This window comes from Eublepharis macularius, chromosome 12 (assembly GCF_028583425.1).
Source record: "Eublepharis macularius isolate TG4126 chromosome 12, MPM_Emac_v1.0, whole genome shotgun sequence".
Lineage (NCBI taxonomy): Eukaryota > Metazoa > Chordata > Lepidosauria > Squamata > Eublepharidae > Eublepharis > Eublepharis macularius.
Genome location: NC_072801.1, coordinates 41,814,366 through 41,841,361, shown reverse-complemented (window position 1 = coordinate 41,841,361; position 26,996 = coordinate 41,814,366). Strand labels below are relative to the sequence as shown.

General features: G+C 44.2%; 1 protein-coding gene across 1 annotated transcript in view; it reads left to right on the top strand.

Moving 5' to 3' along the window:
• Positions 1–26,996, top strand: part of ARHGAP23 (Rho GTPase activating protein 23) — a 109,789-nt gene that overhangs the window by 58,809 nt on the left and 23,984 nt on the right. Inside the window, exons 7-16 of the mRNA XM_054993346.1 lie at positions 5,068–6,676; positions 11,061–11,216; positions 14,800–14,911; positions 15,008–15,065; positions 15,709–15,846; positions 18,709–19,011; positions 21,199–21,260; positions 22,361–22,488; positions 23,902–24,020; positions 25,264–25,419. Of these exons, the coding sequence (XP_054849321.1) occupies positions 5,068–6,676; positions 11,061–11,216; positions 14,800–14,911; positions 15,008–15,065; positions 15,709–15,846; positions 18,709–19,011; positions 21,199–21,260; positions 22,361–22,488; positions 23,902–24,020; positions 25,264–25,419 (2,841 nt within the window). The remainder of the gene's footprint in view (positions 1–5,067; positions 6,677–11,060; positions 11,217–14,799; positions 14,912–15,007; positions 15,066–15,708; positions 15,847–18,708; positions 19,012–21,198; positions 21,261–22,360; positions 22,489–23,901; positions 24,021–25,263; positions 25,420–26,996) is intronic.

The window sequence follows — 26,996 nt, the reverse complement described above, 5'->3', positions numbered from 1 at the left end:
AGTGGAGGAGGGAGTCTTGAAATCAGGAATGGCCAGCATTTCTGTCCTAGGTGGAACTTCTCTCGATAAGAGTCTCAAGACTGGAGCTGTGTTTTTCTGATCTTTGTGTGTGGTCTAGCTCTAAAGTAAAGTTGATTCCATTAAAGTTTACATGGCACTTGATTAAGCTTGCCAACTCCAGATTGGGAAATTCCTGAAGATTTGGGGGTGGGGCCTGAGGAGGGCAGGGTTTGGGGAGGGGAGGGAGGTATAATGCTATTGAATCCACCCTCCGAACCAGGCATTTTCTCCAGGGGAACTGGTCTCTCTCATCTGGAGATGAGTTGTAATTCTAGGAGATCTCCAGGTTGGCAACCGTACACTCAATCAAAGCCCTGAACTATCACCTACAATACCCAAATAGCAACATACGCTGAAGTGTAAATTATCACTCTTCTTCCTTGTGTGTTCCATCAAGTGACAACCGACTTGCTTGCAGCGACCCCAGTATGGGGCTTTCAGGTCAAGTGAGAAGCAGAGGTGATTTGTCATTGCCTTCCTCTGAAGAGCAACCCATCTTCCTTCATGGTCCCCTATCCAAGTACCGATTCTGCTTACCTTCCAAGATCTGATGAGATTGGGCTGTACCATCTCATCCCACCACCCTCTTGTTCCCTGCAAAATGTTTTTAATTTTTTTTCTTTGTAAGTGAAATTGTGAGCAAAATCATCCCCAATTCTTGAATAAAGTTTAAGAAAATCTTTGGTGTGAGAGAGAGGTTGCCAGCCTCCAGGTGGGGCCTGGAGATCTCCTGAAATTACAGCGGATATCCAGACCACTGAGATCAGTTCTCCTGGAGAAAATGGCTGCTTGGAAAGTGGACTCTGTTCCTCACTGAAGTCCCTCTCCTCAAACCCTGCACTCTACCACCAAGCCTCTAGGAGTTTCTCAACCTGGTGTTTGCTGCGCTGTGTGAAAGAGAAATTGGTGTGGCAGCTTGCCAGCCATAAATCGGGATGCCCCTTGTAGGGAAAATGGGAGGCCTGCTGGTATCCCATCTTGTTACCCACCTGTGCCTTGGGTGCTGGGGTCGGGGTGGGGAATTCGCACTGGAGTTTTTGCAAAATGCTAGAGCGTTTTAACCGGAAGTGACATAAGCACACCAGCACTATGCCAGCACCCCATTTCCTCCTAGGATGGCCAGCTGCAGCCTAACAAGAATAGCCCCTCATTTTAAAGTATACAAGGCCGAAGCCATTTAGGGTTCTATGAACTAAATGTATTACTCTGAATTACATTGGAAAGACTTCAACTATTTGCAAGATTTGCTGTTTGCAAAACTCTTGATATAATAATGCTTCTGAGCAAAACCAGAGTTATCCCAATACATTTACACCAAGCACTTCTTAATCCAAAACTCTGTACAACGGGGTTAAGCCACACATAGAATAACTCTTGGTCTAGGTGTCAGGAGCCGGTTGCCTGATGTTGCTTTTTGCTTTTCCACATCTCGGATTCCAAAAGAACCTTTTGTGTGGGTTTTCCCCTGTCCCGGTGCCTCACAGGGGTGTGTCGGCATTCCTGTGGTGCAAAAGCCGGCTTGGCCAGCCAATGAGAGAGCCCTGGCTTATAGAGTGACTCTTGACAGGATGCGAGGGAAAAAATTCTCAACTGTCTTTATCCCTCCCACATTGGGACGCCCTAATTTTTTTTAAAAAAGAGCAAAACTTAAAAGGAAAGATTGAGAGAGGAAGTATTAGCCTAGGACGTCAGAAATTCCTCAGGGAGAGCTGGTCTTTTTGAGGAAGGGAGAGAGAAAGTGAGCAAGGAAGATACAAGACTATAAACAGAGTGGCAAAGGAGGACAAGGTAATAATTCTTACATTATGTCAATTCTGCTGAAAATAAACATGGTGGATAGCTGGGATTGGCAGGATATTGCCTTAGAACAGAGGTGACTTTTATTTTTCTTGACAAGCAAAAAAAGTGTGATTTGAACCCACTGGGGTGGCATGTTACCCGTGAAACCCTGGACTATGCCTACCACAGGGCTGCAAAAAAACATGTGAATTTTCTAGCAATAGTTGCTGAGATTTGGAAAGGTAGAGGGATAAAGGCTGAGAAATTAATCAATAATTGTGAAGCTTCTCTCAGGCACGGGGCAAAAAGGTATGTCAAATTAACTTTCTTTCTTTCTTTCTTTCTTTCTTTCTTTCTTTCTTTCTTTCTTTCTTTCTTTCTTTCTTTCTTTCTTTCTTTCTTTCTTTCTTTCTTTCTTTCTTTCTTTCTTTCTTTCTTTCTTTCTTTCTTTCTTTCTTTCTTGTCAACAAGGGCATTCTTGCTGTCCCTTTAAGCCGAGGCCTTGTTTCAAATATAGCTCCTTTTTTGGATCTTGGCGAGTCCCTGAACAGAAATGTGGTTTCGTCTAACAGGGGCAGGATTCCAGATTGAAGGGAGGGCGAAGCTAGGAGAAACTGAGATCATTTTGGTCTGTAGGTTGCATTTCTGGCATTTATTACTACCTAGCAAAGGGAATAGTTGCATTTTATTGGTGGTGGTGGGGGGGGCACAACAAAATCTGTTCCCTATCACTCCATCCCTGTGAAACACTGATTCAGCCTGCCTATTTAAGATGCTGCTTGCTTCTCTCTTTGTGTATGCATTGCATACTGGGATTGTATCCGAGTTTGCAGTGTATCAGATGTGGGAATGGGTCAGAACAGGGTTTTCCTTCAAGGGAAACATGTACAGACATCATGTATGCATAGTTTAAAATTACTGCAGTGTCTCTTAAAGAAGACACAGAGCTCCCATTTCTATTATTATTTTAACAGCTACTTATTTATTTGTTCATTTGTTTGCTTCATTTGTACACTACCTTTCTTTCCTCTTCTCCATTTATCCTCAAAACAACCCTGTGAGGTAGATTAGGGTAAGAGTGTGTGACTGGCCTGAAGTCCCCAGCAAGCTTCCATGACAGAATGGGGATTTAAACCTGGGTCTCCCAGATCATAGTCGGACACGCTAATCACTATTCCACACTAGCTCCTCTAGCCACTGTCCTGTTTAACTGCTGTTTTACTGCTATCTTGTTTCTTTCCTGACAAATCTCCAGTTTTACTTTCTATTTCCCCTTAAGTGGAATGTGGAGATTTAGGCAGAACAAGTTTACTTTTATTTTCGATGCTGGTTTGTGTCATGGCATGGTTGAAAGAAGGGAGGAATGAAATATAATGCTGGCTGTCTCACATATACACTAGAATGAAGTGGGAATAGGCTGAGAGAGGTCTAGTGCAGGGTCGGGGGGGGGGGAATGGACTATACCACTAGAGACTGGGGTGGTTCACCTACACTTTGAATATTTCATTGTATAAAACACCTCCATGCAAACAAAATAAACACCGAGAGAAAGATTCTACCCCTGTCCCTTTGGTTTGCAGTCCTGGTTTTCTGTTTGCAGGTACTGTTTAACGAAGAGGAGCATTCCACAGTGTGATTCCCCACCCCACCCCCATTCTGAAATGGTGCAGTCACCTCAGGTCTCGGCTACCTCGTTTTGTGTTTGAAAAGAGGCCTTCGTTTCTTGCCTCTGAATTCTAAACATCCTTTCCTGAAAATCTGTCTAACATCAGTAGACATTAACAAATGTTTAACAAGTCAAAAATACAGTTCAGAAATGAAAACAAAATCAATATGAGTCTTATAGAATGTTGCAGATGGGAAGCTGTGTAGCCTGCTATAGCAAAATAAAACAAAAGTCCAGTGGCACCTTAAAAGTTAACATCATTTATTCCAATATGAGCATTTGTGAGTCAGAGTCATTTCTTCAGACATGGAGAAAGGAAAGAATTCGGGGAATATTTATTATGTAAAATTACAGAGAGGGGAAAGGGAGGAGCTGAGGCAAAGAGGGATTTGGTGTGAATCTCATCATAAATCTTGGAAATGTAATTCTCTGTGTAGGGAATAAAATTACTGGGAATTAGTTGTTACACATAATGGACAATGAGAGCGGTCAGAGGTCCCAGCCTCTCTTGGGGTACAAATAAACTAAGTAATGAGGTAGGATAAATACTGCTGTTCAGAAAGATGAATTTGGAAGTTTGAATAAATTAACTGATATCAGTATAGGCTTATACTATAATGAAATAAGTTAGGAGGGGAGACAAATGGTGGAGCTACATGTTCTGATCAAACATGGAGTTTCAGATCCTATGCTAGTCACGACCATAGTAGATATCAACACCTGTGATGGTATTCTCAAGGCTGCTGCAGCCACAAATTTCTTTTCATGGACGCCTAAATTGAAAGGCAGGGAATGAGGGCAAGGATGCAGATGGTTGATAGAGGAGAAAGGAGTTTTGAGTAAGGGGGAAAAAATCAGAGTAGGGTCTGAGTTTAGGAGAGGATATGCCTGCCCTGGATAGCCCAGGTGAGCCTGATCGTTGTCAGATCTCAGAAGCTAAGCAGGATCAGTCTTGGTTAGTAATTGGATGGGAGACCTCCAACGAAGACCAGGGTTGCAGAGCCAGGCAATGGCAAACCACCTCTGTTGGTCTTTTGCCATGAAAACCCCACCAGGGTGTGCCATAAGTCAACTCTGATTTTAGGGCTCTCTCCACCATCAGCATGTGCTGTTGTTAGGAGTATAGGGTGGGGTTGAATATAATCCCCCCCCCCCCAAATAACAAGCCATATATTTGACTGAAGGACTTTAGAGTGTGTGAACTAGATCAAAAATTGTTTCATCAAGGACTACCTTGAGAAAAGGACGGGGGAAATCATAAACCAGGACTTCTTTTCTCAAAACACCTTGCCTGCATTTCCTGATTTTATACTCACTGCACTGAACTCCTCTTGCCTCTAAGTGCCAGCTGAGATGCCAGTTAACACCCTGTTAAGGGTCAGAGTATATAACACTAGGACAGAGTCATATACTCATGAGATTTTTCCATCTCTGAGAATCAATATTGGAACTGTATCTCCACAATTTGAAACCTGCTTGCCTGGAATATGTAAGAGTTACCTGTTGATGATCATCTTCCAGCCCAATCCTTACCCAGTTTTTCTCTTTCCCTGTATCCACAGGCGTATTCTCAAGATGCCTATTTAAAGGGCAACGAGCCATACTCTGGAGGGGCTCAGAGTATCCCTGAGCCGCCACCTATCTGCTACCCTCGCAAAACCTACCCGTTCCAGTCAAGGACTACACCCCGGGATGTATCAGCAGCTGAGACGTACCAAGGACAGCAGGCAGACAACAGACAGCCCTATCATTCGGGGTCCTCAGGACCATCTTCTCCCTTGAACAGTACGGCAGCCCACAGAACGGCCCCTGCTACATGGGCCACAACTGCACAGAACTTCAGTAGCAACCATTCCAGTCCTGCCCACCGCACAGAGGAGATCCAATATGGAATGACTCAGAAAGAGCCTGTTACCAGACCTCTCCCAGCTTCTGGCTCCTTCTCACGCTACTCCAACAGTAGTTGTCCCAGTTCTATAACTTCCCCCTTGCCTGAGAGGTACTACGTTCCTCCCGCTCCCTCTATGCCCAATCACGCCTGCTATGGGGTCCCCAAACGCCTCCCGGACCACCGGCCTCATGGTGGGTTGAAAGACACTTCCCATGAGGTCCGGTCCTCCCGGGACTGCGTGGGGACTGGACTCAAATCCGTCAGCCGTCTAGAATGCCAACAGGCCTTGTCCAACTGGATCTCGAACCAAGTGCCACGGCGAAGCTCCTCAGAGGAGCGCCACTGCGCCATGCCTCCTCGCTATCGGAGTGTATCACAAGACCGACTGGGGGATGCTCCAGCCTCCCATGGTTGGCCTCATAGTGCTTCCCAAGACACCTTAATCCAGCCACCCACCCATGATAGCTGGAGTTATCGAGCTAGGTCGGATAACTATCTGATGAAATATGGGCAATCCTTGGAAACTCTGGAGCAGAGTGCCTTGGTTTCTCCCAGGTATGACAGGTGTATGTGGCCACCAGACAGGTTTTACCGGCATGGACAAATCAACAGAGCTCAGCCTAGCCACCCAAGTTCCTATGCTCCTTCTGCCTCTTCCAAGGATCTGACTCCTGCACATGTTCAAAAACATCCTTCCCAACCCAACCTCCAAAGCATTGAGGACTCTGGGTATATTGGTTATAGGAGCTACAGCCCCTCCTTTCAGCGCCGGACTGGCTTGCTCCATGCCCTTTCTTTCCGGGATGCTACTTTTGGTGACCTTCCCACTTTTAATATTTCTCAGAGGCAAGGGAACCACTCGACTCCACCTTATATCGAGAGGCCCTTACCCACTGCCGTAATCTCAAGTGCCCCAGCTCCTTGCCTGGACTCTCAGATGGGCAGTAGTCCAGAGATCCCTGTGGACCAAAGACCAGCCAAACAGGAGAACGATGTGAGGCCTTTTGAAAGGGCTTCTCCACCTCAGGCTGCAGAACGGTTGCAGCCTCAGCCTGAGGCTGAAGAGAGGAGGGATGAGGTGGTTCTCCGGCAAAAGCCCCCTACTGGACGCAAAGTGCCCCCTCCTGCCAGGCAGATGAATTTTGTCTTCCCGGATGATATGAAGGAAACAGACATTTGCGATCCACCTCCACCGGTGCCGGTCACTGGTAAAGAGAACAAGCGGGGGGTGGCCCCGTTAGCTACACCAGAAGATTCGCTAGCTTCCATCCCTTTCATTGGTAAGTAGAGAAAACAGGTTGCTGAGAGTTTTTTTCAGAATGAACTTTTGGATTGATGTAAAATTGCATCCTTTTCCAGTTCTGAAACAAATTTGAAGACAAAAGTAATCCTGGGAACTGCCAGGGAAGTAAACAAGGTGGTTCCATGAGTATAGCAAGGGCTCTTTTTGTTCATAAAAATGGTGCTGGTACTCATGGGTAAGGTTTCACTGGATTCCACCAATTCTCCAGGACTTGGCAGAGACCCCTCAACAGGTGCCAGTACTCAGTACCAATGAGTACTCTCACAAAAGAAGCCCTGAGACTAGCCAGGTTTCTCAGTTGAGAAATCAGCACACACTGAGTTTTGCTTGAAGCAAATTTGAAGAAATTGTGTTAAGGCTAGCAGAACTTCTCAGATGGATTTCACCCATTGCTAGTCCACTAGTGAGCTTATATCCTGCCAAACTATTCACTGTATTTTCTTGCTCTGAGTGGAATCTTCTGTAGTTAAGGAGTGAATATGTGCATTGGGCAAATTCAAAAGAACCCTGAGAGTGGTGAATCCACAATGTGGACAAAGGACAACTGCGAGGAGCAGGCTGTGGCACAGTGGTGGGAACACAGTCTTTGCCTGAAGAGTCCCCAGGAACTCCAGTTAAAGGATCTTAGATAACAGGTGATGGGAAACACCTTTCTTGTCCTGAGACACCAGAAAGATGTTCATGTCAGAGTTTTTGTGGTGGGCAAGAAGAAGAAATTCCATCCAAAGTATAGACAAGCCCCTTAATGTACTGCTGCACAGTCTTTTAAGCAGAGTACGTTCATAGGGATTTGTAGACATCTCTGCTTTTAGTTGCTGATGAAATAGAAGCAAAACCCACACTCGTTCAGGTATCTTTGTGCCTCTGGTGTCTCTGGTGTTTTTTTCTTCCAAGGGCATGGGATGGGGCTTTGCCCTTCTGCCATCTTTATGAGTAATCTATTTCTATTTAACAAGTTGCAGCCTATGAGAAGCTGTGAACCGGTTAGACATCCATATGTGGTTCTGTGTCAGAGATCAAAACACACATGTTTCAATTCAGACTGCGCTCTTACAGTAGGCTGTGGACATGTTATATGTACAGTTTGGATTACAGGATCTAAACTGCACATATAGATCTTGGGCCTTGACTAGGATCTGGGCGGTCTAGGGTGGAGTCCCAAGTCTGCCATGGAAGCTTGCTGGGTGACCTTGGGCAGTCATGCCCTCTTAGCCTAACCTACTTCACAGGGTTGTTGTGAGGACAAAAAGGAGGAGGGGAGAACAATGTGAGCCTCTTTGAGTCCCCATTGGGGAGAAAGATGGGGCATAAATAAAGTAAATAAATAAAATATTGCTGCAGGTGTGTGTTTTGCAAATAAGCTTCTGTCCAGGACATGCAGTAAGGGCATAGTGCTTGAAAGGGGCAATGGATGAAGAAGACGCCCTGTCTCCTCCTTTTTGCTTTCCCTCCTGACTCACCTCCCTCAAGAGTCTCTGTCCAGCTGGCTCTATGACAACAGTGTTTTTGCAGTCTCTTGTCAAGGGTATGCTTACCACGAAGGAGGAGTGAGTGCCGTTGGGTAGAGGGGTGGGTGATTGCTGAGCTGATTAGTAGAAGAACCCAGAAGCTTCTCCTGTCTCTGCCAGTCATTTGGGACCTAGCTGAATGTTAAAAATGTCTTCGGGTCATATCAGGGCCAACCATAGAGACTTGCACTGGTGTCAGTCCCTGCTGCATGGGAATATGATTTGGACCAGCACCATGGCACCAGAGGGAAGGGTCATATCCCATCTAATACTGTTTTTCTGCTGTGAAAGGGCTGAGGCAGAGATGTAATTTGCTCCATTGGGAAAATTTCTATGTCCGCCATTGCACATGTGGCACCCCTAATGGGACAAACATTCCTCTGAGATATTTCAGACCAGAAAATGGCATCGTTTAAGAACCTTCTTGTGGTCCCAGTCTGAACCGAGTTCTTGCATGGCTGTGAATTGTGTTCCCGTTGGGAACTCTCAACTCACATCTAATTAAAAGTCTTCATGCTGACTCAGACATGACCCCAAAACTTTGTAACACATAGTTAGGCCCTCAGTCCCAGGTGGCCCTGAGATATAGCAGAATCAAGCAAAAGGAGCTGTTAATCTCTCACTAGGACTGCCATGAGGCAGCTTCATTCATTGGCAACAATTCTTTATGCTGCTTCACGGAAGAAGGTAGGGCCAGGGACTAAGAAGACTTGTTGGGAGCAAATTGGGTAGCAAACTGCTCTCCCCTAGGCTAACGCCCTGGCATCTTCCTTCTTAACCCACATGTGCAGCTAGCACATAGGCCCCAATTTAAGCTGCTGAGAAATATGTTTACCAAATCTCAGGTTTCAGACGTGAAGTTTCAGGGCCAAGAATTTAATGCCAAGATCAGGAACCAAAAGCATGGGAGAAAGCCATTTGCCACAAGGTCCATCCCAAACCTGCTGGGTTCCGATTGGTCCTTGCAATTTGCTCCCCTCCATATAGTTGAGTCATTTGAACATTACTCAGGCCTCGCAGGTCCCCTGTCGCTTGGATAAAAGGACTAAAAGTTATCCTATTGAATGATGTTTTCCTTTTTACAGGTGCACATAGGGGCTGATTTGTTTATTGGAAAGATTGCAGTGTGTTTGGTTTAAAGGCACTGTTGAGACTTTTTTCTTCCCTCCTTCTGCCCACCGTCCCACTTGTTTGTTTTCTATTGGTGATCTGTTGGGTGCCCTTCTTAATAGGGTTCATGGCCCACCTCAGCACAGCTGAGCACAAAGAAAACTGTCATAAAAAGGGGCTTTCGTAACAGTGTTGAGCATGACAGAAGTGGTGTTGAGACAGCAGTGGAGGGAAGATCAGATAAAATATACAGTCTTTCTCAGCCCACCCACCTTCAGGACTTCAGGTCAGGGCTCCACCTTGCTTTGGGAATGGGATGAAGAGGCCCTGACACTCTTGCAGACCCACATGGATGCTGCCTTGTTTGAAACATGTGTGTGTGTTTTTGTTTGTTCTGAGGTGGTGAACTCTGACTCACAGAAGTTCATGTGGGAATAAATTTTGTCCATCTTCATGGTGCTGATAGATCCCCCTCTCCCATTTTTTTTTCTTGCTACAACCTAACTTGGCTACTCCTTCAAAATTATCCTGTGGATATTTTGACCCTTAACTGGGGAGGGTAGCAACTGGAAGTGACATCATGGCCTCATGTGATTCTCCTTCTCCACTGTTTTGCCTCTGTAACTTGACTGAATGAGGGCAAGGGACCAGGTCAGCATTGGCGGGAGGTTACTGTGGTGGGCAACCTGGCAAGGTAGTGCTAGAGCCAAAATACAGAACCCAAATATGGCTTTTAAAAAAGAAAGAATAAAGAAAATGAAATATTTTAAGTTAAGGTATGTTGGGGATGATGGAAGGAGACATGGTATAGCCCAATCTCATTAGATCTCGGAAGCTAAGTAGGGTCAGTACTTGGATGGGAGACCAGCAAGGAAGACTCTGCAGAGGAAGGCAATGGCAAACCACTTTTTTCTCGCTTGCCTTGAAAACCCCAGCAGCGGTTGCCATAAGTCAGTTGTGACTTGACAGCACTTGACACATGCGAGGTATACTGGAGGGGCAGATGGGAATGCTAGAAAAACCAGGATGTTAAGGGAATGTCAGGCCAATTTTTTGATGGGACTAAAGAGCTTCTTAGAGCTTCTTTGCAGAAAGGGAAATGATAAAGGTGAACAGCTGGTGGGAGTCCAAGTGTGAATCAGGACCAGATTTACACCAGTGCACTAAAACCGTAGCACAATGTGCACCTGTATATCTTTATTACTCATTGTGTGCCACTTCTTAATAAAGGACCCACAATTTGGAAAGTGGAAACTATGGATTTCTCATCAATATGTTAGTTATTAGTAACATAAAGCTGCATAGCTTCATTTATGAAAACAGGCTTTCTTATACTGGATCTTTATCATCTTTTACTCTGAATTAGATCAAGATGGATAGCCATGTTAGTCGGTCTGTAGCAGTAGAAAAGTTCAAGAGTCCAGTAGCGCTTACAAGACTAACAAAATTTGTGGTGAACTCATACCCTACCACAAATTTTGTTAGTCCTATAGGTGCTACTGGTCTCCTGTACTTTTCTGTTACTCTGAATTGTTAATGGATTTGATTGTTAATTATAAAAGGCTGCTGACCCCTGATTTCTATCAGTAAGAGCTAACTCCAGGGTTTTGGGTGTGGGGTGCTCTGAATTTGGGGGTGGGGTGCTCTGAATGGAAAAGTTCTCACCTCCAAGGGTGGGGCTGTCAAATGTTTGTTCCCCTTCCTGTCCATTCCATCATTTCACCTTGCACTCTCCTATTCCAGATGAGCCAACGAGCCCCAGCATTGACCTGACGGCGAAACATATCCCCGCCTCCTCAGTTGTCTCCAGTGCCATGAATTCTGCCCCCGTGCTCTCAACCAGCCCCTCTTCACCCACTTTTACATTCGCAGTCAATCGCCATTACTCCCAAGATTGCAGTAAGTTTATGACTCTCATCCTTCCCTCTCCTGACTGAATTCCAGGTGTCTTGAACTGGAAAAGATGGTCAAAAAGGCACAGCAACAAGTCCTCTTCCATCTGGCTGAGGAAGTGTTCCCTGTTGGTAGAGTCTTAACATTATGGAAGCCTAAAGGCCAAATTTCACACAAATTTAACATTTAGCAAAATTTCAAAAGCTGACTTTGTCCATTTTAGACTCTCTGCATTTTTTTATTTTTTGGAAATTCTCAATCTTAACTCTCATTGACGAATTTTAAGACATAACCTAAGTATCAGCTTGTTAAATTATTTCCACACGTTGGGTTTTTTTCTTTGAAGATTCATGAATCAAAGAGGAGCCATAAATTGGAGTGTTAAAAGAAATTTGAATGAGAAGATTATATGTGTGAACGTTTTTTTGAGTGTGCAAGCAAATTTGAATGAGGCAGTGGGCTTAGAAGGGTGTGATTCTGTTTGTAGTGCACTCGTAAAGAGTGTGGGATGTTTATAACAAATTCCATTTAAATTGAATCATATGTAAGTTGACCAGTGAGCAGTGGGCGAGGAGACGGGAGTCATCATGCCTCTATGGTATATGCTGCAACAGAATTGTTTCTGTGCTGCAATAAATTATATAATTAAAGCCTCTTGACAGCCCAAATTACCCATCCTTGGAAGAGGCTGTTGGTTCTGTGCTTCTCTACATGATTCACTGGCCTGGCCTGGCCCTTCTTCCTTGCAAGAGGCTCATTCAGAAGAGACACATCAGTGTACAAGAAGGTCTGCTCTTGAGGCAGGTTAAATTCTCATTCTTTCATACTTCTTAAAAAACAAATCACCTTTTTCTGCATAAAGATTGAACAGCCCAGTCTTATGCAGAAGTCCCGCTGAATTCAATGAAAGTTACTCCCAGGAGAATGTGCATTGGATTGTAGTAGAAGGGAATTTCCAATTTTAATTCAGTAGAAAAAAAGCATATCTCACAGCTGCCAGAGGTTTAGGAAAGATTCCTTCTAAGGGTGTCTCAGATTACGTATGTGTTTAATTTAAAGAAGAATATAAATGTTGATGTTAATATGCTATATACTTCATATACCAGTGTGTTCAAAAGGGTGTGTGTGTAATCTTGTTTCATAGCTCACAGGGCTCAGCTCTACATAACTCTACATAACAATGTCTTCCATGCTGAATATAAACAACAATTTTTCTATGGAAATGTAGCTGTTAGGTAGGATTGCTTTGTTAAATTGGAGAACGGCATGGGGACAGAGAGGGAGGGAACTTTAATTCTTTTCTCTATTGTCTGCTCACTGGAAAAAGCTATCCCTGAGCTACTTTTATCCCCATTGGAGGCAAAAATATGAGCACTTTACCAGTTTTCCCCTTTGGGATTAAAAGTGGTTGTAGTGGGATGCTTTTTCCAGTGAGAAGACAGCAGCGGATGAAAGAGTTAATTTCCCCTCTTCTCCCCCTCCCTTACAACTGCAGGCTCCTCCTTGATAAAGCAATCCTGACAGTTAAACCAACATGAGGGGGCAGGGGGGAACTTTTTTGAAAACAAACACAGATGAAATCACAAGGTGTAGCTGAACCCTCGCTCACTTGGACTGAGCTCTGTCCAAATATTGGCAGGCCTTTGAGAGCACAAATGAAAAACTGCAAGTCGTAACCAGGGTGTAACTAAGGGTCTTCTTGTGTCACTTCTTGGTTCTCCACGAGGACTTTCAGCCAGATGTGTGGTGTGAATTCCCCAATTTTCCATCCTAATTTGGATTGGAACCATAGCATGTGGGGAGAGGGTGGTTAAACTTTCCCCTCCGGGCCATTCTCCTGGCCTGAAGCAATCTCCAGGAGGCAGCAGTTTGCATCCTGGGGAAACACCTGTGTGTACCTCAGCAGTACATACTCAGCCCCTAATGGGGCAAATTGTGCCCTCCGGGGTTTTTTCAGGATGGTGAAATAGCATGCAGGGGAAGGCTTATATTACCTCCCCCCACCCCCGCATACTGCAATCCCAATCCCAGTCTGGTCCCTGCACACCTAGGAATTGACTTCCCAGCAGGGAATGTACAGCATATGTCTGATTACAGGCATGGTTGCAAACATATAGTTAAGACCTTGAGTCAGTTTTGTTGTACACACTGTTTATGTGCCTAGTCTGCTACAGAGGCTCCTGCAGATGTGAAATCCAGTTCTCAGGAGTCCATCACCAAACTAAGTGTCACATAAGCAGCAGAACTTGGAGTGAGGCTATGCTCCTTGGTGCCCAAGGACTTCCTTTCCATTCTATGTGATAAACTAATTGAGCCACAGTTGGGCAACATAATTGAAAATGGGCAAAACATGACCTCTCACCCTCAACAATGAGAGCCAGCATGATTACCATGTTAGACTAGGATCTGAGGGACCAAGGTTCAAATCCCCAGTTGGCTATGGAAGCCTGCTGGTAAGCTTGGGCCAGTCACACACTCTCCTCACAGGGTTGTTGTGAGAATAAAATGGAGATGGGGGAGAATGTTGTAAGGTGCTTTGAGTCCCCATAGGGGAGAAAAGTGGAGTATAAACTAAGTTAATAAACTATATAATGAATCCAGCAGGAGGCAGGTTTAATCCTTGAGCCTAGTAGTATCTGGCTGCACTTTCTTGCCAAGAAGCTGGCTGTCCTTCAGACTTATATGGAGAAAAGCAAAATGCACTGGGGCCATGCTGCAGTAAGATGAAAATGTGCACACCATTTTTGACACCCTGTGGCCTGGCATCCATCAACAAAGAGAGGAAGGGGGTGTTGCCGGAGGTCCCAGCAATAAGTAGGCTCTCTCTCCAAGCGCAAAATGGCAAGCCTTTCACAAGTTTAATTATAATCACTTCTATAGCTCTCTATAAGTGCTCTTCAGTTCTCATTTCATACTTTTTCTGAACAGGCTAGGGCAAGTCAGTGAATAACATGTCTTTTTTCTTCAGGGAAATGACGCAACAAGGTGATATTTATTTGTAATTCACCTTCCCATAAATCTACCCACAAGTGGCAAAATAGAGATCCGGATTGCCAATGTCTGCTCTTGATTGCAGATTTGGTTTTGGCCAAGATGTTCTTTTATTTGTCTAATATGATCAGGTTCGGTCTGTTTGGAGATTAGGAACTCCCCCCCCCTGTGTTTTTACGGATATTCTTAATTTTCCTGTGGGGGTACTAGAGGCTGCCACACCAGGAGACAGGATGTTGGCTGACTTGGAGATGTGCCCAATAGACATTTCCCTCAGAATGACTCAGGGGTTTTGCTCGTACTCGGTATTTATGGACTCATGGCCATATGTAGAATTGGAAAGTAATTGCTTCCCCTCCCCCTCACTAGTCTCCTTGGCCTGTGTTTACCTGAGTGATGCTTTTTCATATGTCCCCTTCCTCCTCTGGACCCCTGCTTTCTGTATGCAGCACCCCTGGCAAAGATAGTGCAGGATAGAGTCTGGGCAGGCAGGTGAGTGGAAGGAGTCCTGTGTTTGGCTGGTGGTAGACGGTGCTTCCATCTTTCCAGTGCCTCTGACTTCTACTATTCATCTTTGGCAACATTCCTTCTGTCACAGGCAACATCAAAGCCAGTCGCCGGTCTTCCTACCTCTTAGCCATAACCACAGAGCGCTCCAAATCATGTGATGATGGTCTGAATACATTTCGGGATGAAGGGAAGCTGCTGAGGTAAGTGTCTCTCCCAGCCTTCCACCTCTCAGGTCTCGCTTGTTTTTTTTAATGTTTGCATTGCTCATGCCAACCGTATGAATGGTCTCTTCTCAGGAGGTTGCCTAGCCGTGTACCAAGTCTCCGCATGTTAAGAAGCTTCTTCACAGATGGGGTAGGTGTTGGTTGACTCTCCTTTTCCTGTATGTGTAGGTCAGTAGTTCATGCCTGCCTGAGTCTTCATCCTGTTACGTTGATTGAGAATTTAAACAGAGGATGGATAATTTTTTAAAAAGGAAGAAAGTACACCATTCTGGCTTCTCCTCTGCGGTTTAGGAAGTCTGGAAGTGTAGCATGGGTACCCTTACCTACAGTGCAGCAGGAGGGGGCAGATAGGAAAGCCCCATTCTGTGAACCTCACAATATATGTGGTTCTTTTTATCCATTGTCTGTACCTGTCATTGGGGCCAGTATAGTTTTCCTTTCTTCCCCCATGCTTGAGAAGCACGTTCATCTCTGCTCACTTAGGCATCAGTTTCTGTATCTTAATCCAGTCTGATCAGCCACTGTCTTCCTGCATATACAGCAGCACTCTTTCTCCACTTTCCCTGTCTCCCTCCCTTATATTCAAGTGGCAGTCTCGCCCTCAAATCAGGATGTCCATCATTTTTTGTTTAATTTGTATTTTAAATATTTTTATGCTGCCTTTCCATCTAAATAAGGTCCTCAAGATGACAAACGTGAAAGTTTAATACATTTGAAGATTAAAACGGCATTTTAAATCCTTTGATTTTTTTTTTTTTACCTTTCCTTGGCAGTCTCTGGATAGCCTTGGTACCTCCGAAGACACCCGGTCAAAGCGACATTCAACCTCCGACTTGTCCGATGTCACTTTCAGCGATGTGAGGAAAGAGGGCTGGCTCCACTACAAACAGATCCTCACCAAGAAAGGCAAAGTAGGTGTACTTTTCTAGGACCAAGTCCCATAGAATAACATGGGACTCACTTCTGAGTTGACCTGTTGAGGATTTCTCTCTAAGAATCCTCTAACTTTGCCTTTATAATGTCAGGGCCTGTTGGCTGCGAGTCTCCTGAAAAAGAGACTCCGGAGTTACAGTGGGCAGATTGATAGACAGACATAATAAAAGTAATAGACAGATCCGTTGCTGTCTCTATCCATCTGTGTGGTGCGTTTTATCTCCCCTTCCTCTAGAGAGCTCAGAACAACATGCCTAATTCCCTCTTTCCCATTTTATCTTCGCAACAATCTTGTGAGGTAGGTTTGGCTGGCCACTCGTTGAATTTCAGTATGCGAATTTGAACCTGGGTTTCCCCAGTCCTAGTTCAACACTCTAACCACTATACCACACCAGCTCTCAATGAAAACATCAACTCATTATATAGTACCAGCAGAAAGGGCATGCGAGGCCTTGTTAAGTAAGGGACTGAAAATAAAATGGCTGTTAACCATTATCTCCTCATATAAATTCAGAGCGTTGCCATTTTGAAATATTGTGTAAAGTTGTGGCCGACCTCCTGTGCTAACGGATGCGGAAGAGCAGGAAAAGATGAAGAGCAGGGCCACAAAATGATCAGGGAGTTGGAGCATTTATGGCATTTTAATTTAGAAAAAAATGAAAACTAAGAGGGGATATGATCAACAGCTGTCAGCTCCGATGAGTGAATGGAGCATCCCAGTTTGGAGACAGCATACTTTTCGGTACAATTGCTGAGGAGCAAACAGCAAGAGGAAGAGCTGTTGCCTTCCTGCCTTGCTTGTGGGCTTCCCTAAAGTTGGCCGTTGCTGGAAACAGGATGCTGGATTAGATATTCTGGTGCTTCAGAACTCTTCTGCTGATCTGAGCGGTCGAGTGATAGACGTTTGCCTCATCCAGCTTCTCAGATGAGTTTGAACAAAACAGAGTTACTGCTTGTTGCAGCCATTTGAAATCAAAAGAAAGACTCCTGACTGAGAGTAATATTAAAAAACAATCTGGTCTCTCAGAGGAGGTGGCCATGGCTGCCACTCCCAATTTATTCTACAGGGAAGTTTCAGTTTGCAAATCATTCTGTGGCTATTCACCCTCAACACAGCCCTGTGAGGTAGGCCACTGTTATAAGGACTGAACACGTTCTATTCTTCTGCAGCCTCACAACACAAAGGTGAAACTTTGCATCCAATCACAAAGGAAGCATCTTGAGATTCTTAGCTTTTATTGTCTTAGAAGAGGTTTCTAGCTCTCCTGGATGTAACAGAACATTTGAAGACACTATCTGATGAAATTTCAGAATCTTCCAACCTCTAGGGAACAAGGCTTCAGTGACCTTCATACGTTTTCTTCCTGCAGAAATGCTGTGCAAAATAAGTAAGGCTTTAAATGTTAAAGTGATTATTTGAAATGCAGTAGAGGCAGGAAGGAGGTATCTGAACACTTTCCTCCACCTGACCTCATTGTTAATCAGTGCCAAAACCTCTTTTAAATAGTAATCTCCCACAATAGTGATAATACTACTGGTATAACTTGAACTTATTTATGTTTACATGTCTAAATTCTAGTACATCATTGTAATATGGAATGCCCTGTATTCCAGATTTGCAGTTGCTAAACTGATGGGGAAAATGGCTTTCTTTTCTAATATGTGGCAATTGCCTGTCCTTCACTGTTCTCCGATAGGTAGTTACGTTTTTTGCTAGTTTTTTAAAATTAATATATAGAAGCCAAATAATGGATGAGAAGTCCTTAATCATCAGCCAGCCTTAAAAAAATAAGCAAACATGTAACAAATGTGTTTTGAGTACACTATTCTTTTTCAAGTTTCATAATTTGGTATGGTTTTGCACACATCAAGAAAGTAAAAGGTGCAAAATTAAATTTGTTCTGTGTCAAAGAGGGATTTGAACTCTTGAAAGGTCTTTTGCAGGAAAAGGGTTAAAGTTTCCCTCTCTCTTCAGCTATTCTCCACATTGATGAAGCAAACCCTGAGACTGAATTAGCTAGCAGAAGAAAAAAGGGTTATCCAAAATAAACATGGATGAAATGGCAGCATGTATTTCAAATCTCTGTTGGTGTGCTTTTTAACCAGGGCAAAAGTGTGATTCAGAATCCCAGGGGCTGGGAAAGAAGAAATCCTAGTTTGTTGAGCTGCTCATATTCAGTCATTAAACTCATCATAGCCAACTGAATTTAGACTGAAGACATCACGACATCTTCAGTTGCTCACCATGTTTGAATGAAGGAGGTAGTGTAGTAATTAAACCAAGTTTATGCTCATCACGAACACAATCCAGTATGTTCATGACATCTGAACACAGCCTCTGGGTTGGATCTTCCAGTCTGCGAGTGTAAAGATTGCAGATCTTTTCTGCATTCCCTATCCTCAGCAGTTTTTTCTGTCCCTGGGAAACTTTATTCTTGCAGTTGTTGAACCTTCATCATCTAATAGCCACATGGTTTGGGAGGGTGTAAGCAGGGGAGGAGGGAGTGACAGAAGGAAATTTTCTCCCCTTCCACTGCAGCTTCCAGACCCCTGTGGCTATTATACCAAGTGACCTCAGGGAATAACGTTTCCCGGGGTTAGAACGGAATGTGGGAAAGTTCTGTGACCATCAGCCCTTTCCATTGACAGCTCATGGGATACAACCATGAGTCTGTCCGAGCCTTTGGAGGCCGATCAATTGGTAGCCAGAATTTGCACACAGCCCTACTTTGCCCTTCCAATTTTTCCTTACCTTTCCCTTCTGTTATGTGTGTCTCTGTCCCCGTTATTGTCCCACATGCTCAATTCTTCCCCTCTGTCTCTCCCCACCCCTCCTACAGAAAGTTGGCAGTGGCATCCGGCAGTGGAAGCGGGTCTTCGCTGTGCTGCGCTCGCACTCACTCTACTTGTGCAAAGACCGGCGGGAGGCTGTGGCTAGTGCCCTGCCCCCAGGTGAGGAGGAGCAGCCACCCCTCAGCGTCCGAGCGTGCCTGGTGGACATCTCCTACAGCGACACCAAGAGGAAGCACGTCTTCCGGCTGACGACCGCTGACTTCTGTGAATGTCTCTTTCAGGCCGAAGACCGGGATGACATGCTGGCCTGGATTAAAGCCATCAGGGAGAGCAGCAAAGCCGAGGGCGAGGTGAGAATTGGTGGTGGCTGCCTGTCTGCCTCCTGGGCCTCTGGCTCTTCAGATGCATCCCAGTTTGCAATCACTACTTTGTTTCTTCCTCAGTTGTTAATTTAGTTTTGCTAAGGAGGAAGCCACCTGCAAAGTTCTGTTCTGCCATAGTCAAATTTTAATGAAGCAGGGGGAAAAATGCTGTGTGGTATGCTGGGATCAGTAGTTGCTTTGCGGTGCTACATTGGCAAGAAGGCCCCTCCACACCCCACAGAGGCTGCAAGACAAAGAAGCCTACACCCTGCCTACACCCTCCCAAACCATGTGGCTATTAGATGATGCAGGTTCAGCAACTGCAAGAATAAAGTTTCCCAGGGACAGAATAAATAAAGGAAAGGAAACTGATGTGCAACCAGAGATTTCTTTGCAATTCATTATACTGCAGTTCCTGCTGTGGAAGAGGCAAGCTGTTATATTTTAAAAGTTGCATGCCTCTTTGGCAGTGAAAACTTCAGAGAAGCTTCTGACTGTATGTTTGATGTTTCCACATGTGCCAGTCACTTCTTTGCATAGCAGTCCTACCATGCTGAACATGCAGTGAAAGCTTGCTAGTGTGGTGATTCTATCCATTTTTACAAGTTCCTTGGACAAAACATGACTGTTGCTTTTAAGCTTCAGAGAAATTGCTTCTACATAGAGGCTTTGCTCTTATTTTGTGTTCAAGCTCCAGCTTTTCTAAAAAACTGAGCATCCACATAATGTTATCTCCTAATCGCCCACTGTCCAGGTTTCCCCCTGCTTTGCTCCTCTCTCCCACACCTGGGCTACGTTCACATGTTTTTTCATGTAGCACTTCTATTGGACTGAAGCAAGCATTCCCAAGATTTATGTATGTACCAGGCAAGCAATTGCAAATTACTGCTTTAGTATAAGAATAGTGTAATAACTCGCAATGTGTGAATGCAGCCCTGGTTTGACACAGTCTTTTGGGAAAGGTCACAGTTTCCACTCTGTGTGAATTTTTGCAAGTTCAACCTGTATCATTGCCATTTTCTTTGTCCCACCCATTTGTGGCCACTGTTCCCCCACATACAGTTTTTTTAAAAAAATGATAGTTCCCATATCAGCAAAGCTTAACTGTATAGCAGTATGCCAATTATTGACTTAAAAAAACTTTGGTGGATTATTGGAGGAATGGCCACTGTGGAGGGATTGGGGCAAGGAAAGTGCGGGGGAATCTACCATTTGCTGCTGCAAATGCCTCTTTGTTTACAGTGGTAATGGAAGGATCATGGGAAATAGTTGGGTCGTGGAATGCAGCCATAATTTAAACATTGGGTTTGGAATTTGGCTAGAAGTATGGCTGGGCATATGGAATTTGGCAAGTGTTCAACTCTGGATTGCAGCGTGGATCTCTTTAATATATTGGACAAAATATAACTACCTCTCTACTTTCTGATCAGTCAAATGATTGTTCACATCTACTCATGAACCTCTTGGTACTGGGAGGCAGAAAAAGTTGTCCCCCCCCCCCCCCACAAAAAGTGGAGGCTATCTATTCCTTACGTTGAAAATGAATGAGACGGAATAAAATTTTAGGATGAAGTTGCTTTTCAACTTGGACCCTGTTCTAAGAGCTCCACGTAGCTTACAGTGACCTCTACTGGTCAGAAGATGACATTGCTAGGACAAGTTTATATGTTCTGCTGAATCAAGTGATGAAAAGAGGACTGTATCATTTTAGATTACAGGTGGTGGGAGGTTGCATGTTTGAATACCTCCTTCAAAGACACAAACAATCACCCAGCTACCTTACTTATTGAAAAAAAAAGGGTTCTGAGTGTAGCCTTTCCCCCTTCCTCAATGTAAAAAAAATTGGGGAGCTTTTTGCAGGGGAGATCATTCAAATATGCAGTTTCCCCTACCTGAAGCTTTAAATGTTACTGAACAGAAAATGCTTCATGGTTTGATTTTTGTTGAATGTATAAAATGGCTCCTAGTCTGCAGCAGGAAAAAGATAAAGCAGGCCAGTGAAGTCTTTTGTAAGCGATGCTAAGAGCATCTGATCAATGTGTGCTTCTAACTGCATTCATCCTATCCCAGATTCTTGGTGGAAAGGTACTTTGGACAGTGGGAAAGATAGAAATGATAACCTTAAGCAGATTGTTAACCCTTCTCCATATTTTCTTTGTGCTTTCCCCCCCATAGGACCCTGGGTTTGCAAGCCAAGCACTTATCAATAAGAAGCTGAACGATTACAGGAAAGTTAGGTACGTTTAATATCTCCCCAACTTTCTTCTTTCTACCTTGATTACCTTGTCTGGAGTTTCTACCTTCTCTAGAGTTAGGCTTAGTTCTAACAGAATGGTGAAACCTGTCTTTAGACCGGAACACTTCAGAATGCAGATGGGGACTCACACAATTGAACCGTCGTTCCTATGAAAGAAAATTATCTGTGTGTAGAACACTAGTTTATCGTGCTGTGAAGTGCTAGCTTTCAGTGTTCAGTCATACGAGCGCTCAACAGCACTATTACACAAGCACAGGTTTGCCCCCCTTAGTGAGAGTTAGGCATAATATTGTTTGTAGAAACAGCCAGGTGTGTTATGCACCTTTAAAAAAAAGGCACACCCAAGCCCCAGTTCTACGACTCAGATAAAGTAGATTTGCCGAGGTGTGGAGAATGTATCTTGCATCCTTGACATTTTCAAATGAATTGGCATGGTCACTATACAGAATGGAATTGTGAATTGTCCCTGTACCAGGAAGGGAAACAGCAAAGCAAGGCTACCCACAGATGGTGGGGTGGGGGGAGGAATGATCACCCCCCCCCCCCGCTTCATTCCTTCTCACAAATCCAGTATGCTGTTGGACTTGGCGTATGTGCCTTGCTCTTCCCTCTGCTTACGCAAAGAATCACTGTTATTAACCAATTGACTCCTGTTCAACTGGTGACTCAGAAAGGCAGGCATATGGGTTAAAACAGGTTATTTTTTCCTCCACTAGCAGGGCTTCACCAGAATTTAATCTGCATTTAGAATCCCAGTTATCTGGAAGACAACTAGCTCCAGGTAGTTTTAAGTTTTGCACCCACTGTTCTGGATACCTGGAGTTATGTTTTAGCCACAATTCTCTACGCAAGGAGAGAGGAGGAGCAAAAACCTCGTGCTTGAGCCTGCCAACAAAGCCAAGCCAGGTTCATGAACATTCTTATTTAACTGCGGTTAAATGCAACATCTGAAACTCATCCAATTTAAAGGCATTTCTGGAAAAATTCTCTGGCTGAGGTGGCAGCAAAACTGGCTTTACCAATATGCATGAGACATGAATTCTAGCACTGATGCTTTCCCTCATTCCTTTTCCTTTGCAGTTCTGTTGGGACCAAACCAGACTCCTCCCCGAAAGGCCCTCGTGGGCAAGGGGCGAAGCTGGAATCACAGAAACAAACAGGAACAGGCCCTCCCCGTTCCTCACGCCAGGATGCTATAACACCGAGAGGTATGAAGAAGAGCTTGACTGTGTATATGTGCTAGGGGCAGTCTGCACACATCTAGCATATAACATCCAATAGAGGATAGTATTGCTACTAGGGCTACAATTTTCCAAGATATTTTGCTTTCTGGCCTGGCATTTGCCTCCTAATCTCAAGTGCATGGGGGTTGCATTGGATAGATGGTGGGGTGCTTGGAAGATCTGTAGTTTGTAGAATATATGTTCCTGGAAGATTCGGGTTCAAATCCTACCGTATCCTGGACTCACTGGGGAAAGCTTGTTTCTCTTAGCCTTAGTATCCTACCTACAATGCAAGAATGGGAGTAATGTGAGCTTCTCATTTACCAATCGCAATGCAAAGGCCATCTGCAAACGCCTCCTCCTTTAGAGTACGTTTTGCATCATTTCTTTGCTTAAACTCCTGCACTAAGCTTGTTTGGCCCCTTCCATTTGTAACATTTTGGGGCTTTTGTGAAATGTAATGTGTCATGAGCCTGTATTTAAACAAAAATAAAAAAAAATTGTGGAAAAAACAAACACACACTTGCTCTAGTTCTCTGGCTACGTTCCACATCGCTATTAGGATCCTAATCCTTACTTTGAAATGTTTCCAGATACTGAGCATGGCTCAGTGTCAGCTTGGAAATAGTGTGTGCAGAAATAGCATATAGTATAGGCTTCCTGCACTGTACCACTTGAGACTACATGTGGGTAGTCTCATGCTTCAACACTGCACGCACATGTACAGCACATGTACACTGCATGCACATATATACATATATACAGAATCTTTCTCCTTGCATGTAGAAAGCTAGCATGTGGATATTTTTCCTCCTTCAAAATTCTCCTTTCTGACAAGGTCAGTTTTTCATCTGCAAGATTTGGGGGGACATTGAGAATTTTGAAATTCCACTCGCTTTCTGAGTTAGTGAAGGAGTCTATTGCCACTTGATTGGGCTCTGTGAGTCACATCATCCATGCATGTTGCACACCATGACTTCTGCGTGTGCCACAGCCATTGGAGATTGAAGACCACAGGGGTGTGTGTATGTGTGTATGGAGGTGGAATTCAGCTGAAGTAAGAGATGGATTACTAACTGATACGAGCATGTATGTGTTGAACTATGATTCTGATTCCTTCCACCACCTCTCTTCCTCCCCACCTCTGCTCTGCACCTTCCCTTTCCCCTTCTCCTTCTACTTCCACCTCCATTGCTTGTGCAGCATCTGCTGCTTCTGCCTCCTTGGGAACATGATAAGAAAATTCACCACAAGGTGGCCTTTTTCTGCCATGCACAATTGAATAAACCCAACCCTTAGGATAAACTCCTGGAGAGTAGATTTTATTTGATGTGCTTACTGTAATTCCTCTTCTCAGTAATGACCTTTTTGTGTGTCTCCCCACTTTTGTTTGCCCAGATGACAGTGTTCCTCAGAAATCCCCTTGGGGAATCAATATAATGAAGAAAAACAAGAAACCTGCTCCACGGGCTTTTGGAGTGAGGCTAGAAGACTGCCAGCCAGCTCCTGATAACAAGGTAAGCCCTCTTCCGTACCCATGGATGGAGCTTCCTGCATGTGAAAGTCTAGTCAGTTATGCACTATCACTCATTTACTGCCTGTGAAAACCTGTAGGCAGTTTAATTGCATTCTGGTATAAATACAGTAGCATTAATTGCACAGTTTTCTAATTTTATAACCCACTTTTATTGCATTGTCTGTTGTATGCATTATAATTTTTTGTATTAGAAGGAAGTTTAAGTCTAGCATTGCTTTGAAGACCACCAAAATATTCCAGGCTTTTGTGAGTCAAAGGTCATGTCAGAGAATATCTGACAAAGTGAGCTTTGGCTCATGAAAGATTATACCCTGGCATATTTTGATGGTCTTCAGGGCACTACAGGACATTTGCTCTACTTCTAAAGACTAACACAGTCAACCACTCGAAATAGTTTTTATTGTGTTTTTCAAAAATTGTGTTCTGTATTTCTTCAAGAAAGGTGGACTTTTATATGAAGTAAATAAAATTCTGGGAGCAGGCAATCCTTCTCCTTTGTCAGCTGTGCTAGGCACTTCTTACATGCAGTCTCAGACATGGCATGTTTGCTTATGAGATGAAAATAGAAAAACCAAGCAGCAGTTTATTGTTCTGATTGAAGGAGCTTGGTGAACCAAAAGTGGCTTAGAAAGCACCTGCCCCAAGCCTGGAAACAAAATCAGTATCACACTCCCCCTTTTTTAAGAGAATGCACAAAAACGTGACACACTTCTTAGAGAACATCTTTGCCAGGCCAGGTGGTTGAGACTAGAGGTGGGCACGAACCATAAAAAACCCGAACCATGCGGTTCGTGGCTCGTGGCGTTTTCACAAATCAGGAACCACGAACTTCCACAAACTGGGGCAAGTTCCTTTTGGGAAAGAAACATTGGTGTTTAAAACGAACCAAACAAACCAGTAGACCAGTTTGTGGAAGTCTGGAAACGAGCTTCCACAAACCGCTGGTTCGCAATGTCCAGGTCCTAGATTTGGGCATGTTTTGTGCTGTCAAGTTACTTCTGACTTATGGTGACCCTATGAATTAATGACTCCCAAAATATCCTTTCATTGACTGCTCAGGTCTTGCAAATTGAAGACTGTGGCTTCCTTTATGGAATTCCTTTATTCAAAAAAGTATTGTAGACACAGTCAGATTAAAATGCCCACCCATTGATATGGGTTTGGATCTTGGTGAGCCTGCCACCAGCATCATCTCTTGTCTCTCCCCTTTTTGCCTTTTTCAGAAAGTCCCCCTGATCGTAGAAGCCTGTTGCAAAGTGGTGGAAGATAAAGGTCTGGAATACATGGGCATCTATCGGGTCCCTGGGAACAATGCCGTGGTGTCCAGCCTGCAGGAACAGCTTAACAAAGGCTTTGCAGAAATCAACCTGCAGGACGAGGTGAGAGTGATGGCTTGCTGCACTCCTCCCAGATGTACCCTACCCCACTGACCACCCTGACCGCATCACTTGTGCTGAAAAATGTCCGTATGTTGGGTAGCACTGACACCTAGTGGTCACTTTGCTGTACTACAGGTAATGTGCATAGATCTCTGCTAAAATACGGAGAAGTGTATTTATTCCGTAGCGAATCAAACACCCACCAGCATACCCCCAACCTGGCACTGATCCAATAGAAAGAGTAGTTAACCTTTAAAGCAAAGAGGCTGAGCTAAAAATCTGTAAGTTTCTGGCTCAAATCTTGTCTCTGTTATGAACTTTCTAGGTGACCTCCAGGAAATCTCAGCTTTTGACACCTCCCTTTCCCTGCCCTGTTAATATGCAAAGAGGAAGTAATACTTTTAAGAAGTTTTAAAACTATATTTGCCCTGACCTGGGTAACCCGAGCCTGATCTTGTTAGATCTCAGAAACTAAGCTGGGTTGGCCTTGGTTAGTAATTGGATGGGAGACCTCCAGCGAAGACCAGGGTTGCAGAGGCAGGCAGTGGCAAACCACCTTTGTTAGTCTCTTGCCATGAAAACTCCACCAGGGGTCGCCATAAGTCAACTCTGGCTTGAGGTCACTCTCCACCACCAAACCTATACTTAAAAATCAAAAGAAGGTTGTATTTATAGTTAAAAGGGGATGTAATGATATCAGCAAAACAAACAAGCAAAATAAAACAGCAAACAAAACAATATTTTTGTTACCAGTCTACTGCTGTTTTGGAATGTGGAATGGCATGGTATAGCTGATCTCATCAGATCTCAGAAGCTAAGCAGGGTCAGTACTTGATGGAAAAACTCTGCAGAGGAATGTAATGGCAAATCCTCTCTGCTTCGCATTTTACTTGAAAAACCCCTGCTGGGGTTGCCGTAAGTTGGTTAAGACTTGGTGGCACATACATAATATATACTAACCAACTTTACTGTAGCATAAGCTTTCGAGAATCACAGTTCTCTTCGTCAGATGCATCTCTTGCATCTGACGAAGAGAACTGTGATTCTCGTAAGCTTATGCTACAGTAAAGTTGGTTAGTCTTAAAGGTGCTACTGGACTCTTTTCGATTTTGCTACTACAGACTAACACAGCTAACTCTTCTGGATCTATAATATATACTGCTGTTGTGGTTGTTCCCAAACTTCATCCCCTGAAGAAATAAAGCCTCTCTTTCTTTCTGACAAATGCAAACAGCATTTAGGGGATGACTTAGGGGAGTGTGCCTTACTTCTTTCCTGCGTACGGGCCATTTTTATCTTTCTCCATATTCCCCCACAAAGGAAGATTGTAGATAGATCTGTCTGTCACATTTTAATCCAACTTTTTCCTGCAAATTGCTCAGGGCCATATGCATATCTCACTCTTCCCCATTTTATCCTCACAACAACCCTGTGAGATAAGTTAGGCTGAGTGTGTGTGACTGGCCTGAGTTCACCCAGGAAGCTTCAGGGCTGAGCGCCTAACAACGTGGTACAGTTTTCTAGGTTTTCCATTCCTTGCCTAGTCAACAATGTCAGCTGGGAGTTCTGTGCTCTGA